The 18,003-nt window shown below is 39.3% G+C and overlaps 1 protein-coding gene across 3 annotated transcripts in view; it reads left to right on the forward strand.

Annotated features, from left to right (window-relative positions):
* CREB5 (cAMP responsive element binding protein 5) overlaps positions 1 to 18,003 on the forward strand; it is a 353,305-nt gene that overhangs the window by 115,013 nt on the left and 220,289 nt on the right. For all 3 annotated transcript variants that reach the window (XM_078663497.1, XM_078663496.1, XM_078663498.1), the window contains one exon: positions 7,700 to 7,810. In XM_078663497.1, the coding sequence (XP_078519623.1) occupies positions 7,700 to 7,810 (111 nt within the window). The remainder of the gene's footprint in view (positions 1 to 7,699; positions 7,811 to 18,003) is intronic.

Here is an 18,003-nt window from a genome sequence, read left to right on the forward strand (position 1 = left end):
CCTTGAAGAAAGATTTGAGGTATGGGGTACTTTTCACCACCTGGCTCTCAAGGGGTGCTCCTTTAAGTTTTTTAACTAAAGTAGACTTTTTCTTTCTACTTTTACAAGGAGTTAGTGGCATGGGCCGCTCCCTCTCTTCGAATTCAAATTCTAAAGCCCCTTTCTCCTTTAATTCTACCCTGGATCTCAGCTGGTACCTATTTCTTCTTATTGGGAGGATATTTCCTTTTTTTACAGGGTTTGAGCTTGCCTCCACATTAACAGACTCGATTGTCCCAGATATCGCAACTTCCGTTAACTTTTGTCCAGCTGACTTAGTACCTTTCAACAATGCTGGCTCTTGTACAGGAACTTTCCCTAAGACAGCATAGCTATCCTTGTAAGTTGGAAAGTCAATCAGCGTATGCTCCATACAACAACCCAACCTCCCAGTGATAACTCCGTGAGTCTCTACCGCTTTACTCCCTATCTCCCCACACCTTACTACGAAAGAGTAAAGCTTCTTTCTCTCAGACACCGTTTTGCGGGATTGTTGCTCGGATGTGTATGATGCCAAACCTCCAAGTTTAAGTTTAAATAGTACGGAGCGGAATCTGCTCCATATGCACCGTCGGCGTTCTTCCAGTGTGGAAAACAAGTAAGCGCCGGTCCGTGAAGGTCCTAGCGACGTTTTTTTTATTTTTTATTATTTTACCTGCAGGCAGTCAAGCCAGTGTAGGTACGTTATTCTTCCTCGCTCACCGGTCTAAAGGAGGGTTGGGTGCGTACGAGCTCAGCCTGACCCATAAACTCTACCGGCGTCTCTCGATCAAAGTGTTTCCCCTCCAGCTGGTCCGGATATGCGTGGTCCTAGCGCTGCCTGCTGCAACCTCCTCTCAGGCGGCCGGCCAGCAACCTAACAGAGGGAAGCTCGCAACCTCTCGCTACAGCATGTCAATCTTCTGAGTCAACGGAGAACACCTCGGTGCTGCCGCGACCGGCTCTCAGCCCGCCGCCATGTTCCTCGTGGGCGTGTCCAATGTATACTTTTATGACTCCTCTGTGGAATCGAATAAAGTTATTTGATTTGAGTGGTAATTCTGCGGTTTTAAAAAGGGGTAGACTGTTTTGTGAGTCAAATTATCATTGATCTGAGGCTCACATCACACATTATTCATCAAAAATATTGCCTTTATTTGTGCATGCAATGGCAGCTAAATGCAACAAACATTAGCAAAACCAATAGGTCTGGCTTCATCTGCCAGCGTTTTGGCAATTCTTGTTTGCTTTCTTCAAAGCTTTTGCAAAACCTTATTGTTTGGGAAGCTGCTGGAAGTTTGTCAGTCTTAAAAAAACATTGGTGTGAATTCAGCCGATTGCTGAAGTGGAGTGATTCCTTGCCCCTTGATGCATGTTCACATGGGTTGGGGAAAAGTGTGAACAAAACCACAGGCAAATGGATGAAGTGTGGCTGAAAACCTCTATAAGTAATTATGTCATACACGTAATTTTAGTAACATCAAAAGGTCTTGGTTAAAATAGACCTAATGAAGCCAATTGTTGTGCCACTGGATGTCAGTTTTCTGTCTGACAAAGAAAGAAAGTAGGAAAGAAAGCTGGAAAACAGGAAGGAAGGAAGGAAGGAAAGAAGGAAATACAGAAGTTAAGAAAGAGAGACGAAAGGCAAGAAAGAGGAATTGAAAGACAGACAGAAAGAAGGATATGAATAGAAAGCAAGAAAGAATGAATAAATACCATAGAGAAAAATAAATAGAAAGAGAAAGAATGATAGAAAGAAAGAAAGACAAAGAAATAAAAAGAAAACAAGAAAGATGGAATAAAAAAGACAAGAGAGAAGGACAGTGGAAAGATGGAAAGAAGAAATGGAAGCAAAAAAGATGGGAAAAAGTGATAAAAAGATAGAAAGAAGGAAGTAGGGAGGCAGGAAAGAGGGAAAGAAAGAAAGCAGGAAAGAAGGAATTTAAAAACGGTAAGCAAGAAAGGGGAAAGAAGGAAAGAAACAATGATAGAAAAAGCAAAGGAAGAAATAATAAAGGAAAATGTTATTAAAATATGAGAAGAATAAAGAAGAGTGGAACAATAGATATAAAGAATGTGGAAAAGAAAAGAAGGAAAATTATGAAAGAAAAAAGGAAAGCAAGAAAGAAGGAATGAAAGCAAAAGGAAAGCAAGAAAGAAGGAATGAAAGTAAAAAGGAAAGAATGAAATAATGAAAGAAAAAAGGAAAGGAGTGAAATAATCAAAGGAAAGAAAGAAGAAATGAAAGAAAGCAAGAAAGAATGAAAGAAAGAACGACAGAAGAAGGAAATAAATAAAGAAGAAAAGAAAGAAGGCAAAAAAAAGTGTTAGAAAAGCTGCAAATTAACCATAATAAAGGCTGGTTTTGTTCCTGGATAAAATTTAGCAAAGAATCATTGGTTAAATTGAGTCAATAATAAATGTTTTCTGAAGAATTATGTGCTTATGACTTCACATGCATAATACTGAAGCTTTCGAAAACTTAACACAGAACAGTGTCAAATGGACGCAATCTGTTATGCTGTGAAATGCCTGCAGTCAAACAGTACACAAAGGACAATCCAAAAGTAATTTACAACAGCATTTACAGGAGACAGGAACTGATAAAGCATGTATGTGGCCTGTGCTTACATCTGATATAGCTGTCTGCTGTCACGTCAGAGTCTAAAAACAAATGTAACATCAAAGTATAAATGAAAGAAAAAAAATTGGCACAGAAGGAAACTAGCTTGTGTGTGAATGTGCTTCTTGCGAAAGAGCAAATTGAAGTCATTCAAAGTGAAGTTATCCAGTGGCTAAAGTTGGGTGACCCCTGCCGCATGCTATAGTGGGCAGAAGCAAAGTGTGAATGACACAGAAATGGATGAAGAGAAGGGGTTGAAAGCCCTTTTAAATAAGTATATTGTTCATATATATATTTTTTTAACTCACAAGTCTTGGCTAATGCGAAACCTAAAAACCTAAATGTTTATTGAACCTGAAAGCTTGATTATCCTCTCACCACTCCGAGGGAGTGTTACTCAAAATGAGTTTGAGAAGTATTGAAATGGCCGAGTGCAGAAGCTGGTACAAACCTCACTTAAACTGTATGACATCCTGATACCAGTGGATTCATAACTATGCAGGGAAGCATGATGCTGAGCAAGTGCAGCCTTCACCATGCTCAAGCAACAGAATGCATTTCACTATAGAGTCTAAGGCATTACAGTGGTCTGTTCTGCAATACTCAGAAGCCTACATGGAAATGTCTTCAGAGGCCATTTGTTAAGTATTTGCGCATAATGTGGTCTGTTAGATCGTTACTAGTGACTGACTAATTGGGTAACTACACAAAATATTAGTAGACAATACCCCTTTTTACATGAATCTCTTATTACATCAGGAATCACATAAAAGGCATCACCATATTCAACCTTTCACTGTATTCCCTTTGGGAGATCTGATCACCAGATGCTCTCACAATGCATAGTGCTTGTCTGCTGTTCTCAAAGAAACACTCTCATCATTTCTATCTCTTGACAGAATATTTGGTATATGTCCATTCGCTGTAGAAAAAAAACCATATTTTAAGCAGTAACACCTAATAATTTCCAAATGGGCTTTGCATTTCTATGCTACAATGGAAATGGGATCTTAGATGGACTACTTTACAAGACATTTCAAAGCTTCGGTAGATTTATGGAAAATAAAATAAGAACTGCATTGCGATACCAATCTATATTTCACGCTCAGGTTTCCTCAACGATACACTCTAAAGAAAAAAAGAACCCGTTGTGTGGATTTGTTTCAGTCAGCAAAAACCGTGAGGGAAATGTGGGATCATATTGCATAATCCTCAGCACACATCATGTTTCTGGTGTCTTCATTGTGGAGAAGCGACGGCTGTGTGAAGCATGAATGCAAGCAACTTGACTCATCTAGTGCTTATGCATAGTAATGACGAGACTTAGAAAATACAAATAAAGTAGAATAGTATGAAATTAGGTGGTTTATATTGGGTGCAGTGTCTACCTTTCCATGTATTTTGTATGCTTAGTTTTATAAATATGTAACTATTATTTGTCTCTTTATCTCTGTCTCGCATGCTCTCTTTTTTCTCTTCTGTTTCTCTTTCTCCTATTTTCTCTTTTCCTAATAGATTTCTCCACATCCACGACACTCGTTCTATCTCTTTCATGATTTTTATTTTTCTATCTCTTGTCCTCTCCCTCTCTTCTTGAAATGAAATGAAATCCGGTATTTAATAAAGCGCACAGCTACTCAATCTAGAGTGTCCTGGCACATCTTCCTGGCTTTTCCTCTTTATCTTACTCTACCTACACCACTCACTTTCTGTTTTTCTTGTCTCTCCCCCACACCATCACTGTCTTCCTCTCTTCAGCTACGGTGAGAGTTCATTCATTGCATTTTTGTATTTCATGACAAAGTATATAACACTGTTCAACTAACACTTCTGAAACTGCTACAATGGAAGTTTTGTGCTAAAATAACTAGTGTCCTCTATTTAAAAAAGTGTAAATTATCCAGAAAGTATATCTCTTCAACAACAATGATTTTATGTTTGTTGAAAATGGTGACCCGGTGGAGCAGTTAACAAATGTATACATTTTTAAAGTTAATTTGTAATAACGTGTAAAAGAATATCCAAAGCACTGCTTTTTTGCAGAAACATATACCATTTATTTATGCAATATTTGTCAATTTCATCAGTGTGGTATTTATAAGCTTGTAATGATCTTGCTAAAATTAGCTAGGGTACAATGCATAGCAGACGTTTTGAAAGACAAATGTTTTGCCAACTCTATAAAAGGTGCAGTCTGTTTTGTTCAAAGTTGGATTGTGTTGCCCACATGCGTAGTCAACAGTGAGCAATCCTGAGTAGATTGGGTGACAACCGATCTCATTATTCCTTAGGATCCATGAGAAATAATCATGTGAGTAGAGAGGATGTGAGTGTCCTGTAATCTCTGCAAGCTATCCTTTGTTCAAGGTTCTTCTCTTTTTCTGCATGTTGAGGATGCCAACGCCTTGTGCCAAGGCTGGTAGGAGAGCTTATCTTAATTTAGGCCTTTTACTTCAGCACACTATTGTCAAGGATGTCCTCTTTACATTCCTCATAAATTTTTGGAGCAAATGGTAAGATTTGTTGATGGAATTCTCAAGTAACCTAGACATAGCATTCTGGTTTTAAAGCCATTGCATTTGCTTGAGCTTTCCATAGAAGAGCTTATTAACGTTCATGAACTGGGTCCTGCCGAGTTTTGTCCTTAACATAACATTGTCCAGATGAAAGCCACTGACCTCCTTTGGGAGACATATTTTGCAATAAAATTATGACCAGTGCAGAACTGTAGCCCATACTATAAAGCCTCGCATTCTGTGTTTTATGGGAATTACGATTTGTGTGCATATTGTTGGAATCAGCAAGCCAAGTGTTTTGACTCAAGTCTAAGTCAAATGTTTTAAATCATGCTTAACTTGAGCTGGTGGTTGCAGTTGAGGCCCACTGGCACTCATTTTTAGCGGACTGGAACTTATTCTTCATCATCAGACTTTGACAAAGAACGAGAGGGAAAGGCAGAGAAGGGAAGAACAAGATGAAAAAACAATGACAAAGTGAGATAGCAGGAATGAAGAAGAATCTACAAGAGTGAGACAAAGGAGCAGGAAATATAGGGTGGTGGATGAAATAGGGATGGGTTGTAATCAAGACTAGACAGCCTTGATAATTGTAAAGCCTGACATTTGACAGCGTGGGTGGTGTGCTTCTGAGAAAAACTTTGGACCCATCACTCATTCCTTTACAATTTAATAACTAGTTTTAATGTAAAAATGAGAAAGGTAATGGATCAGAAAAAACCCACAAAAGGTATGCACAAGAAAAGTCATAATAGAATCATTGGGGGCTATTCAGATAGATAAACTTACAAGTGACATAAATCCACAAGTGTAAATTTACTCTTATACTTTTGAATAACTTTACTACTTTTGGCTATTCACCATTTACGAGTATAAAGTTACTCAGAAGTGTAAACTTACATGTCCCCACACCGTGAAACAGGGGGTGGAGTCAGTTAAACCATTATATCTGGCTGTAAAGAACTATTAGTCGTGTCTTTAAGATTATAGTTGACATTCCACACATTTGGTTGAAACCTCCAGTATCAGGCTGGTGGAGATCTCCCTCTGCTAAAGTTTTTAAAGTTAACCGAAAAAAAAATATTTATCTTAATTATTCATTTAAACTTATTTTATGATTTTAAATTTTGAATAGAAAATGTTATGAATTTAGGTATATTAAATTAAAATTACTACTTTTAAAGCTGTATTTAAAGAATTTCCACCGAAAGTACGTTTATATGTATTTATTATGTATTAAAAGTTACTAAAAGTTATGTATAGAATTGTTTTAAATGAATTTAGTTATTTAAAAAATAGTTTACACTTAATTTTTCATTAAAAAGTTAACATTTTTAAAATAAAATCATATTTATTTATAATTTATCTTTTTTATATTTATTTTTATTTTTAAATAAACTAAGTGTATATATTTTTGAAAAGGTAAAATAAATTAATTTAGTTTCACAATATTTCCAATGGGGTTCTATTTTAATACCTCCATTATTGTGCATACAAAGACGTTGTAGTACCAGTGGTTGATCATGTGTGATGCTGGATTTACTCAACTTCAAATTGGAGTACACTTATGACTGTTTTAGGTCTTTTGTGACTGTAGTAACTAAAGAAGTGTAGTTTGTTAATTGTAATGGGATTACTCTTGTGTTGGTAGGTGCATGCCCCTACTTAAACCCTATGTAGCTCCCAATTACGCCCTCCTTACTCCTTCCTACTCCCCCTCCTACTAATTCTTGAATATTTGCCATTTTTCAGCCACTTTTCCCTGTCCCTCCCTCATTTGCTACTAACATGTACAGCTGTATGTGCCTCTGTTGTTTCTACTTCTGCCATTGAAGCTTCCAAGACATCTGTAGCCCTGTGATATTTTCTTCTGTTGTACTTTGTTAAAACTTCACAAGACAAGATCCATTCCCTATTAATAAAACCCCTAGACCTTAGTTTCTCCAGCATTCTCTGTAATCACTGTTTTGTAGATGACATTTCTGAATAATATGTTTAAAATGGTCCAATAGCCAGAATCTTAAGCCTTGAATTGCCCTACTCTGCTAATACCAGCTACATCAATGGGTTTTCATAAGTTCTCCAAAATAGAGGATCTACTAAATCAATAAGAGAGCTAAAAAGGCGCAAGGAGTGTATGGTGGTGAATGAAAAAGGCACTGATTGGAATTAAGACTCGGCTTGATTTTTTTACCTACTTTGTAATTCACTCATTTCCCACTCATTACTCACTCTTTCATATACTCTGTCTTTATCTCTCTATTGTTACTACAAATTGTAAACAAAAGAGCAGAACTGACATATCATGAATACCTTCTGTCTCCTTGTGAATTTGTAAAAAAAAGTCATAAATGTATTATCTCTCCACATAACATTAAGTCAAAGCCCTACTGTAGAAAAAGAACACTTTGTCATTGTAGCACCCAACGCAAGCTCTGACTACCAACCCCTCTGCACCCATGCCTCCTGTAAAAGGGGAGGTCATATACACTGAGAACACAGTGCATAGAATGACAAGTGCCTATTTATTTTGCGTTACTAGATGGACAGACAGATGTCTATGAACTCTAACATCATGGGGATGCAGGGGCCCAACATGAACAACGCCTGTGTTTCACCTCAAGGCCCTCAGATGCATTCAGAAGCCAAAATGGTAACTATGCATGAATATCTTACTTGGCCATTTGTTGTGGATAATATTGAAGGCTTTTAAACTCTGTGTACTGCCTATCGAGATGTATGTTTCCCCTGAAAATATATGTGCGAAAGCATGTCCAAGACAATGATGAAACTCTTATGACGTGTGCTTGAAACATCAATACACTTCCAGTTGCATTGCATTTTCCATCATAATTTGTGTTGCTTCAATGCTTTTGAATGATTTCAACCTCCAGAATTAAATTGAGATGAGAAATGTTCCTTCCTTGCCCTCTGGTGGGAGATATCTGTTTGCCTGTGAAAATTGTGCATTGAGCAGTGACTGGTTTCCTAATATGAATATAGTTCAGAATAACGATTACATTTGGAGTTAAAAATGTATCATGGATAAGGATTTGAGCGAGATAACAGGAAATGCTGCAATGGTTTTCATCATGAATATGTTAGCTAGAAGACTGTTGTGTGAATAACTGTGCAGTACCATATTATCATTATCGACTCTGAAATCACCAACAATAACAGCTGCAAAATATTGACTTGAACGATATCTTCAAAGCACATAGGTGTGGAATTAGAATAGTAAACATACACTGCCCTACGCATGCTACCTTGATGATAATGGCAAGTCAATATATTAAAGTTTATATTGCTGCTATCGATATGTTAGCATGACATGTTTGGATATACATCTGTTAATAATCAGTGCTGGACAAGAGCAAAATTAAATTAGATATTGGAATTGAGACATTTCTCCTGGTTTGGAATTTTGTATTTTGTTGCGTTCTTATGCACATTTGAAATAACCAAGATTAGTGGTTTTATTTTGCATTGTGCAGTTGATGTTTATTAGCACATATGGTTTTCTTGTTATATGCAGCAGGTTGATCTCACAAGGTGCTTCATGTTAAAACCATGCAATGTGACTCAGAGATTGATGTCTAGCCTTTTGAAGAGTCAGTGTCACTCAAAGGTGTGTAACTCGGTGAATAGGTGTTAGTACAATATTTTCACATAGTAAGGCCTGTTATTTAGAGCTTTATGAATTACAAATCCGATTTAGCCACCATAAAGGAAGGTGTTAAAGGTATGCAGTTTGGAATGAATTAAACTATGTCAGACCCATTCCCAAATGCAGTGACATAATTTCCTAAAACATCGCAGGGTCAGTGGAAGTGTTTACCTTTGATAACTGCTGACATCCCAGGAAGTGTCATCACACTGCCTTTGGTCCCAATTGCACCGACTGTAATAAATCCCCTATAGTAGCATGGTAATGGATAAAAACCCTACACCTATTGTAAATTAATATATTACCTTCAAAATCTCACTGGTGATAACAGGAGGACACGTCCACTTTTTAAAACTAGCTCCAAGAGTGGTAAATGTTATTATTAACCCTTTTTATGTTTTTCGCTCAACTGCTTTGGGGGGAAGGCTCTGTGTGCTGTTCGACCGGCTTCTCAATAGATCTGTTGAAGAATTTGTAAGTTGTCATCAGCTTTTCACTCCCCGCACTGTCTGAATGACATAAAAAAGGATGCACTTTGCAAAACTGTATGAGATGGCAAAAACAATTTCAGAAATACGCGATTGTTTTTCAAATTTAAAGTGACTTCTGTTATTAGAAGTAAAGTTCATAGGACTGGTATGGAAACAGAATGTTATTTAAATGCAACCTTAAGCGTACATGTGGGTGATCCTAACGTGTTCCTCCCTCCTAATTACCAATGACGTTTTTGCATAGCATTCGTACCAGGAGTGAAAGCTTGTAAGCACTGGTCTTTTGAAAAGTATGTTACTGAAGTGAAGCCAGTAGAAGTGATTCACCCTACATTGAGCAAAGTTTAATTTTTAACTGAAACTACTGAAACCTCTTCCACCATCCAGTCTACAACAACATCATAGTGACTAGATGATCTTACATAATAACACCGTTTTACTTTCATAGGGTTATAGATATAATAAAAAGACTAGTTTCTTAATCTGTTCAGCCTGATACCAGAGTGATGTGGAGACTGAGTGGTGGCAGAGGTGAGTAAGAAATTGGTCTATTAATAACAGCCTTGGGCAGGCATTCCACCCGCCTCACCCAACATTTAAATAAATAATATTATTTTTCAAATTAAAAATTAATGTACGTAATTGAGAGAACTTTGAAAATGTCGACTACATGAAAGTCAGTCTGAAATTTTTGTAGGAATAGTTTAAAAAATAGTTTTTTTAATGTATTTAAAATGTTGTGTTTTTTTCTTTAAATTTACTGTTGTTGACCCACCTGCCCTTGCTCCTTGACTGCTCATCTATTGAAGTTGGGACATCTCCCACCCCTGCCCTTGTTCCTTAACAGTAGCAGCACCACACTCTTCATCCCTGCACCCTGCTGCCCATGCAAGCCCCCAACCCTTATACTCTTCTTCTCCTTTTCTGTTGTCCCTATTGTCACCACGACCTTTACCAACTTTTTGTCTTCGCTCCTCTGCCCATGTACATACTGTTGTTCTCTTTCATGGGGGGCACAACCCGCCCCTTGCAAGGCCCTCACATGCAGTCTTCACTATGCATACCACCCCTGCTCCCACTCCACCCCTCTTTACCTATTAGTTAGTGCTCTGCCCCGTACAGTTCTACTGTTCTGGTGACAGGAGGGTTGTCTGCTTACTATTTTTAGGGCCTCCCACCCTTTAATTTTGTTGCTGCCATCTTCACAACATAAGTTAGCAAATCATACGCTATACATCATAAACATATTTTGTACACCACCTTTTTCCACTTCTGTATTTTTAAGCATACAGCTTTTTAATTACAGCTTTTTTTAAACTGGCGCTTTATTTATTTATTTATTTATTTATTCAAAGTTTTATATAGCGCGAACAAGATCCTTACAGATATCAGAGCGCTTCACAAAGACAGGCAAGTAAAAAGCATGGCAAATGAGGGAAATGTTTGGTTGTTGTCTCAGTCCCTATATAAACTCAAACCTCAGGTGAATGAGAGTACCAACTAAGAAGTTCACCGAAGTCTAAGGCTGATTGTTTTTTTTAATGCCATTGACTATAATTCTGAACATAGGTCAGTAGTATGTGTAGAATACCAATGAGTTTAAAGTGTTGCAGCCATCACCTACCAAGTGTTTTTTGCAGGCAAAGTAAGTACGATAGACACCCCCATTTATTTTCAAACCTCCTTTTAATCATTTATCCAAACATGAGGTTGCCCGTTGCCGAGGAAAAGTTCTGGGAAAGATGTGTTTGTGCCATGCCACAAAGTGACAGTGATACCTTTCCTGCCAGAGGACAGCATCTCATTCCAAGCTGGTTAAATAATTTTGGGCTAGGCCAATGCTTTTCGATCCAAGTATACCTGAGCCAAGCCAAATACTTTAAGAAGAGTATCTGCTTTGGAAATCAGAATCAACTTAGAGATGTGAGTTATTTTTCTCCCAAATAGAACTTTTCAGTCAAACATTGCATGAAGGTTATCAAAGAAGTTCCAGTTTATTTGTCATGCATCATGCCTAAGATTGAATTCCAAACAGACAATTGAAAATATATCAATGGCTAACACTTTTTCTAAAAACATCACACTGCAAGCCGTCTTATTTGGGAGGTATATGAGCAATGAAAGAGAGGGAGCTGTAAGGAGTGAAATCGTTGGTCATTATAGCAAGAAATAAGGGAATGCGGAATTAACCCTCTGTATGGGCTGGTCCCTCACAAAATCGTAATATCACACCAGGCAGAGACAGTGTATAATTGGCAACCCATCTTAGGTGCATGACTAGCAAGTAGAAAGGAAGAGATCACAAGTGGTTTTGGGGAAGGGTGGTGAGGAGGGAACCTGAAAAAGGGAGGGCAGTCGATGAGGAGAAGATTTGGGTGAAGCGAAGTGAGAGGAATGAAGGTATTATGGAAATCTCAAAGCCATGGTTCATTCTCAGAGAGATAGGAAGACAGTCCAGAAAGAAGATCGGGGTGTCAAGAGGCTGCCTCGTCCCCATCTCCACAGTGTCTACAGAGAGACCGCTCATGAAGCTTATTTCTAATCGATGCATTTATCTGCGTGATCACACCTGAACAGAGAAGGGGAAAAGCTGAGGAGATCCTTTTTTAGTGGGCTTTTGGTGTGGCAGAGGAATCACAGTTAGAGCGGGAGACTTCCAGAGGCTGCAAAACACTTAGCCCTAGTACCTACCTAAGCTAGTATGGGCTCGCAGTAAGACCCCTAGCCGTGTGTTCTGTTGAGGGCCCTATGCTGTCAGCTCTGCCATGCATCAGGCCTGACCAGCTTTGCTGCATTCTTTTGTGAGTTATTCTGCATACCAGGAGGGCAGAGAGTGCAGAACCCTTCCTATTCAACACTATATTTCTGTGCAAACAGCAGGTAGACAGACTTGTAAGACCTAGACCTACCTAGAGGGGTGTAGGGGCAATGAAGTGAGAGTCTAAATTTGCAGTACATCATTGTAAAATACTTTTTGGCATGTCAGCTTAGATAGATCTTGCCAAGTACACTGATTGTGTTTTTTTAGCACTGTACGCTTTTTAAGCATTATAACTGAAATATTTATCAACGAATATGTCCTAGATATGTTCCATTCAATTTTTTTTAATAAGACCACCACATGGCAGTGGTGCAGGCAGCAGTGCAGGATGCCCAAGACAGGATAGTGGGTTTGGATATTCATTCAAACGCGTACTGGCAGCAAACGTCTGGAGACTTGCAAAGGTCGCTAAGAGTGGGCCGGAGTCTATCTAGTCAAAGCCTGGTGTGAGTTTGAATTTGATCCAGTCACACTAGACTTTATAGGTCATATGAATCTTCCAGATTAGCCCATGACCTGGAAAGCAGTATCTATGCAGGTTATCAGTATTTAGTGCAATGTATGTGTGTAACAGTAGATGATATACAAAACGAGACGATGAGATAAATATTGAATGTGCATAAAAACTAGAATGTTACCAGTACTGAATAAATCCTTCCTTGTGTTCATCTGTGCGCACTTAACCATATTCACTCAAGAGCAGTGGGTAATCATAGCTGGCATATAGTGTGATTAATTGCTGAATACATTAATATTAATTTAATGTACTTATTAATGTAAAAAACAACTACAATACAACTCGAAGTCTCATCAGCGTTAGGGGCGTGGAGACCAGGAACGGCCCGTGCGGGTAAGAGCGGTGAGGCGTGGTGGTGGTGGGGGGATTAGTCAGATGACAAGGAGGGAAAATTAATTATTTACTTAATTTTCCCTTCTCGCCGTATGTGGAACACTTCCCTACCCGCCTCACCACTCTTACCTGGACGGGCCGCTTCTGGCGCCGACGGATGAGTATAGGCTATGGTAAGTCAGAACAAAGGCACACACTTCTCCCGTGGGTAGAAAGGACCTGTACCAGTTACTTTGTAGGCAGATGTTGGGATTGGTTCTAGGAATGTGGAGGCCAGGAAAATCGGGTTTAGGGGTCATAAAGGTGTACATAGAAGTTATCCCTAAATGAAAGACTGAACATACCTTTATGTGGGTAACTGTAGAGTGTGAAACTAGCTAGGATGAATGGAGTGATGTATAGGGTCAGAGGCCTAAAGTATGATTCAAGATCATGTACAGAGTAGGCCGGAAATGGAGAAGTCAGTAAGAGTTGTGTGACTTGTCAAATTGGTACAGAGTCTATCTCTTTTATCTAGGAGCAAGCGTAGAATTTTGAGGACAAATACTTAAACCTTGATGATTATAAGCTGGGGGTTAAATTCCAATCACTGTGCAAACAGAAGTATGCACAAGGATCAGAACTATGTCGGGTGATGATTAACGCATCCCAGACGCATTTATCATACACTATAAATACCTAACCCTGGGCTAACATATTTACGAGGTGTAATCCTATGCCATATTCTGTGCAACTTGGAACCAGGGAATAAGTGGTCCAGTTTCTGAGTACTTTCCTAATTCCAAAGTATAGTGAGGACATCACATGGAAAAGAAAAGGAGGCATTGTAAAATGACAGGACATTTCCAGATTCCAATATGTGCAGGGCAACTGAACAGTCACTAGTCTGCTTGGGCTTGCCTTATTATTGCAATGGATTTATTATATCAGGGTTAACTCCACAGGCCTACCTCATAGGATGGGGTATTGCCACCAAGAACCCCTGGTAGGTGGTAGCCATGCATTATAAGATTAGATAAGATAATACATCATATAATTAAAAAAAGAGTAACAGCTTAGATAGTTGGGGCCATAGTGTAGTCTATCTATTGCTTAGCAGTTGGCAGGGTTGGAAGGCTGGATATGCCTGAGAATCTATTATTATCTATTGTCAATCACTCTTTATTTAAGAATGAAAATGCAGACCCACATTACTAAAGTGCAGCAAAAAACACAATGAAATTCTACAGAACATGTGGAAACAGCGCAAAATATTGCCATAGTTGGATTCATTGAACTGTGCATTTTTATCTCCAATTATAAAATATCTCACAGGATGTACAATACATTTTGTACTAGCCAGTGACAGTTAGCGTACAAACATGGCGTATGGAGCTGTGCCACCGCTGATATTGAAATATCCCACACTGTGTACATAACATTTTGTACTAGAGAATGACAAGTAATGCAGGAACGTGCCTGAAAGTGTCCTAAAATTTTGATACACTAACGTTTGTTGTTTTTTGGTCGTTGGTTCCACTTTATCTAGTGTTGCACATGCCTCCTCTGCTTCAGCCATTTTCAGCTTGAATCAATGTTTCTCTTTTCTTCCCATGAGTCACTGCAACCTGTGCGGTACAGGAACTGGCACGTTCGTTGTGGGCGATAATGTACCAACTCCTTTCTAAACCAGGGAACTACCTTTAGTCTGAGCACAAGTTTCCTTTTTCGAAATCGCTCTTTTGCTATTTGAAATTAAGTAACGTCTTTTAGCAACTGTTTCCTTGTGCAGTATTTTTGCTCTCTCTCAGAATATCTCACTTGCAAGACCGCTGTCTCGAAAACACAATAAAGATAGCTATATGTTTATTAAAATTGGACTGACCATCCTTGGAGGAAATGATCAGCCACATTATAGCAAAGGAAAACACGAGGTCTAATGGTGTCTTGTAATTAAAAAGTCTCCGACGCACAAAGGAAGAAGTAATGTTGTTTCTTTTTTCCACCCTGGCCCTTACTGCCCCACTTTTTTATTCAACCTGATACATCTTATGTGCATGCAGGGCCTGTTGTACCACAACACAGTTCTAGGCACCCCAGTAGAATCAGGAATGGCCCAAATGTAGGCCTGGGTGAAATCTTAATAGTGTTGGTAAAATGTGTTTTGTCTCAAAATTATGCATTACATAAATTTGCATAATTCTTTTCATGCAAAGGTGCAGCGCACATTAAAAAGTCTTGCAAGATACCTGAAAGAATCTGGTTCACACATAAAATGCCTTGCTGAGAGGCATTTTATAATTGAGCTATCACCCTCCTGGAATCTTGGGAGACTTTTTAGGGCTAGTCTGGGCAGCGCATGCGCTGCACTGCGAGGCATGCTGTATTGGAGTATGGATTTGAAGCCCCGCCCACTCTCCACCCATATTTGCCATTGGCTTCCGTCATTGTCCTTCATAAATGCTGGCTTCTGATTCAATTATAGGCTTGTTAGTCCCTCCTTAGTATCGCCTTGTCTTCATTTGCAACCTCTCATGAGGACTGGCCCTTTTACTTTGGTTGTTACATGGTAGTCTTATTTAGTCTATAAGCACTATTTTCTATAATAAGTTTCTCCTACTGTAGGCACGGCATACTTTCCTGCAACATTCAGCTCATTGAGCACGCCATTCGCGCTTTCACACAAAAAAGCATTTGTTTGTCAACTTGACAAACAAATGCTTTTATGGTAAAAGCGTTGCATACCACACTTTTACTTTCATTGTGGCCGCGGACTTTTCGTTAGACACAGCTCGTTTAAAAAAAGAAAGGGGCGTGGCCTATATTAATAAAGTGAAATTTAGTGTGGGGTGGACGAAGCTGCATAGTTTGTTTTCGCATAATCAAACGACAGGTTTTATAGGTGGCACACAAGGACCAGCACACCTGTGTGAAAATTGGGACTGTTGCAATAGTTTTTATCTTCAGAGCCCCATTTTTTTACCATTTGTTTACGAGTAAATATTATTTTCTGTTTCTCTTGCTGCTATTCAGGGTCCATTTAGTCATAAGACACAGATACGCTGGGTAAACATTTATTTACAAAGCTTGTGAGATATCAGCGAAAAGGTTTGTCCAAGACACCCAAAAATGCGCCTGGCTAACACTGTAAGAGAAAGTGCACTTCAAATTTCACTAGTCCCACAAGAGATGTCAGTTCCAGCCAAGTTTAAACGTGAGAAAAAGCAGTCAGCAAGTAAAACAAGAAATTTCACTAGATATTTTTAGCTCAATGATCGTGGCCTACACGAGATTACCCTCCCATAATAAATTATTATTATTATTTTTTTTTTCTGATCGTCTTCGAACCTCCGACTTTCGTTCTTGATTAATGAAAACATTCTTGGCAAATGCTTTCGCTTTGGTTCGTCTTGCGCCGGTCCAAGAATTTCACCTCTAGCGGCACAATACGAATGCCCCCGTCCGTCCCTCTTAATCATGGCCCCAGTTCCGAAAACCAACAAAATAGAACCGGAGTCCTATTCCATTATTCCTAGCTGAAGTATTCAGGCGACCGGCCTGCTTTGAACACTGAATAAAAATTACACACAGTCCAAAAATATAATAGTTTTTATAAATTCAAAGTTGAGACAGCAAGAGCTTACATTTTTCGGTAATTATTCCAGAATCTTAAAAGGCCTTAACGGGCTATTTTGTTTTTGATGATGCAAACATGAAAATATGTTTATTTGTTTAAAGTTTTTTTTTATCAGGATTCCTGTTACCATTAAACGTGTTTCCTGAGGAAAAATGCAAACACGTAAAACCAAAAGGGTCATTTTGAGATATAAGGTCATGTGCAACAAACACAGTCCCTCCCCTCAGTAAAAAAAAAAAGCATTTGCAATGCAATAGTTCTCGCAATTGAGAGATTTTTAACTATTGTCATTGTAAATGACAATGCCTTTTATTTATGTGTCTTAAAAAACCTGCAATAATAAAAGGCATTGTCATTTACAATACCAATAGGTCAAAGTTTCTAAAATGCGATACCTATTGCATTGCAAATGCTTGTTTAAGTACGGTATGTGTCCAGGTAAGAAAATGTACATTGTCATGGATTTTCATGGGAAAAAAATTCCACCATTTCACCCAGCCCAGAGGATGGAGTGGTGCAATGTTACTTAACCTATGGCAGCACATGTATTTGCATGGTTCTTTATTGCCTTATTCAAAATTATTCTTTATTTTCCTACTCAGGACGCCATGATTGGTTTTGTGCTAGTCTTGTCTATAAGAGAGTTTTCGAAGCTCAATGCTACAAGCAGTGCATGTGCTATTTAGCATCACAATCATAAAATATAAGCAGTTGTTGTGCACCTGATTTTCTTAAGCTTACACATGATATTCTCTCTCCTGTTGGTGTTTTGCAGTCACACACCATATTATGGGGCCGATTATGATGGCAGACGGACCTGAGTCCGTCCGCCACCATAGAGTAGGAGGGACCGTCCGCAGGGGCTGCGGCGGTCCCTCCATGCAGATTAGGATGTGACCGCCAGGGTGGCGGTCACATCCTCAATCTTTAACATTGCGGCGGGTGCAGCTTCAAGCTGCACCCGCCGCAATGTTATAAATGCATACATTGCATTTGTATGCAGCAAGCGGCAGGCACCGCGCGGTGCCTGCCGATTACTGCATACAAATGCAGGGGGGTACCATAGGCACCCCCCATGTGCACCCCCCTTCACCCAGGGGGCCCGCAACGGGCGCCCGCAGTGAAGCTCCGTATGCTTTTCCACGGCGGAAAACCCGCCGTGGAAAAGCATTTTTTTTTTGGGCATCCTAATATGGCTGACGTCACCATATTAGTGCTTTTCCGCCGCGGTTGTAAGCCAACCGCGGCGGAAAAGCTGCGGACGGAAACCAGGACCCACCAGCCATCCTAATGTGGCGGTGGGTCTTTGGTGGGTCCGCTGCGGTTTTCCGTATCCTCCGGGCCGGCGGTGGCTTCCGCCGGCCCGGAGGATGCGGAAAAACCGCTATCCTAATCAACCCC

Source organism: Lissotriton helveticus, chromosome 10 (genome assembly GCF_964261635.1).
Source record: "Lissotriton helveticus chromosome 10, aLisHel1.1, whole genome shotgun sequence".
Taxonomy (NCBI): domain Eukaryota; kingdom Metazoa; phylum Chordata; class Amphibia; order Caudata; family Salamandridae; genus Lissotriton; species Lissotriton helveticus.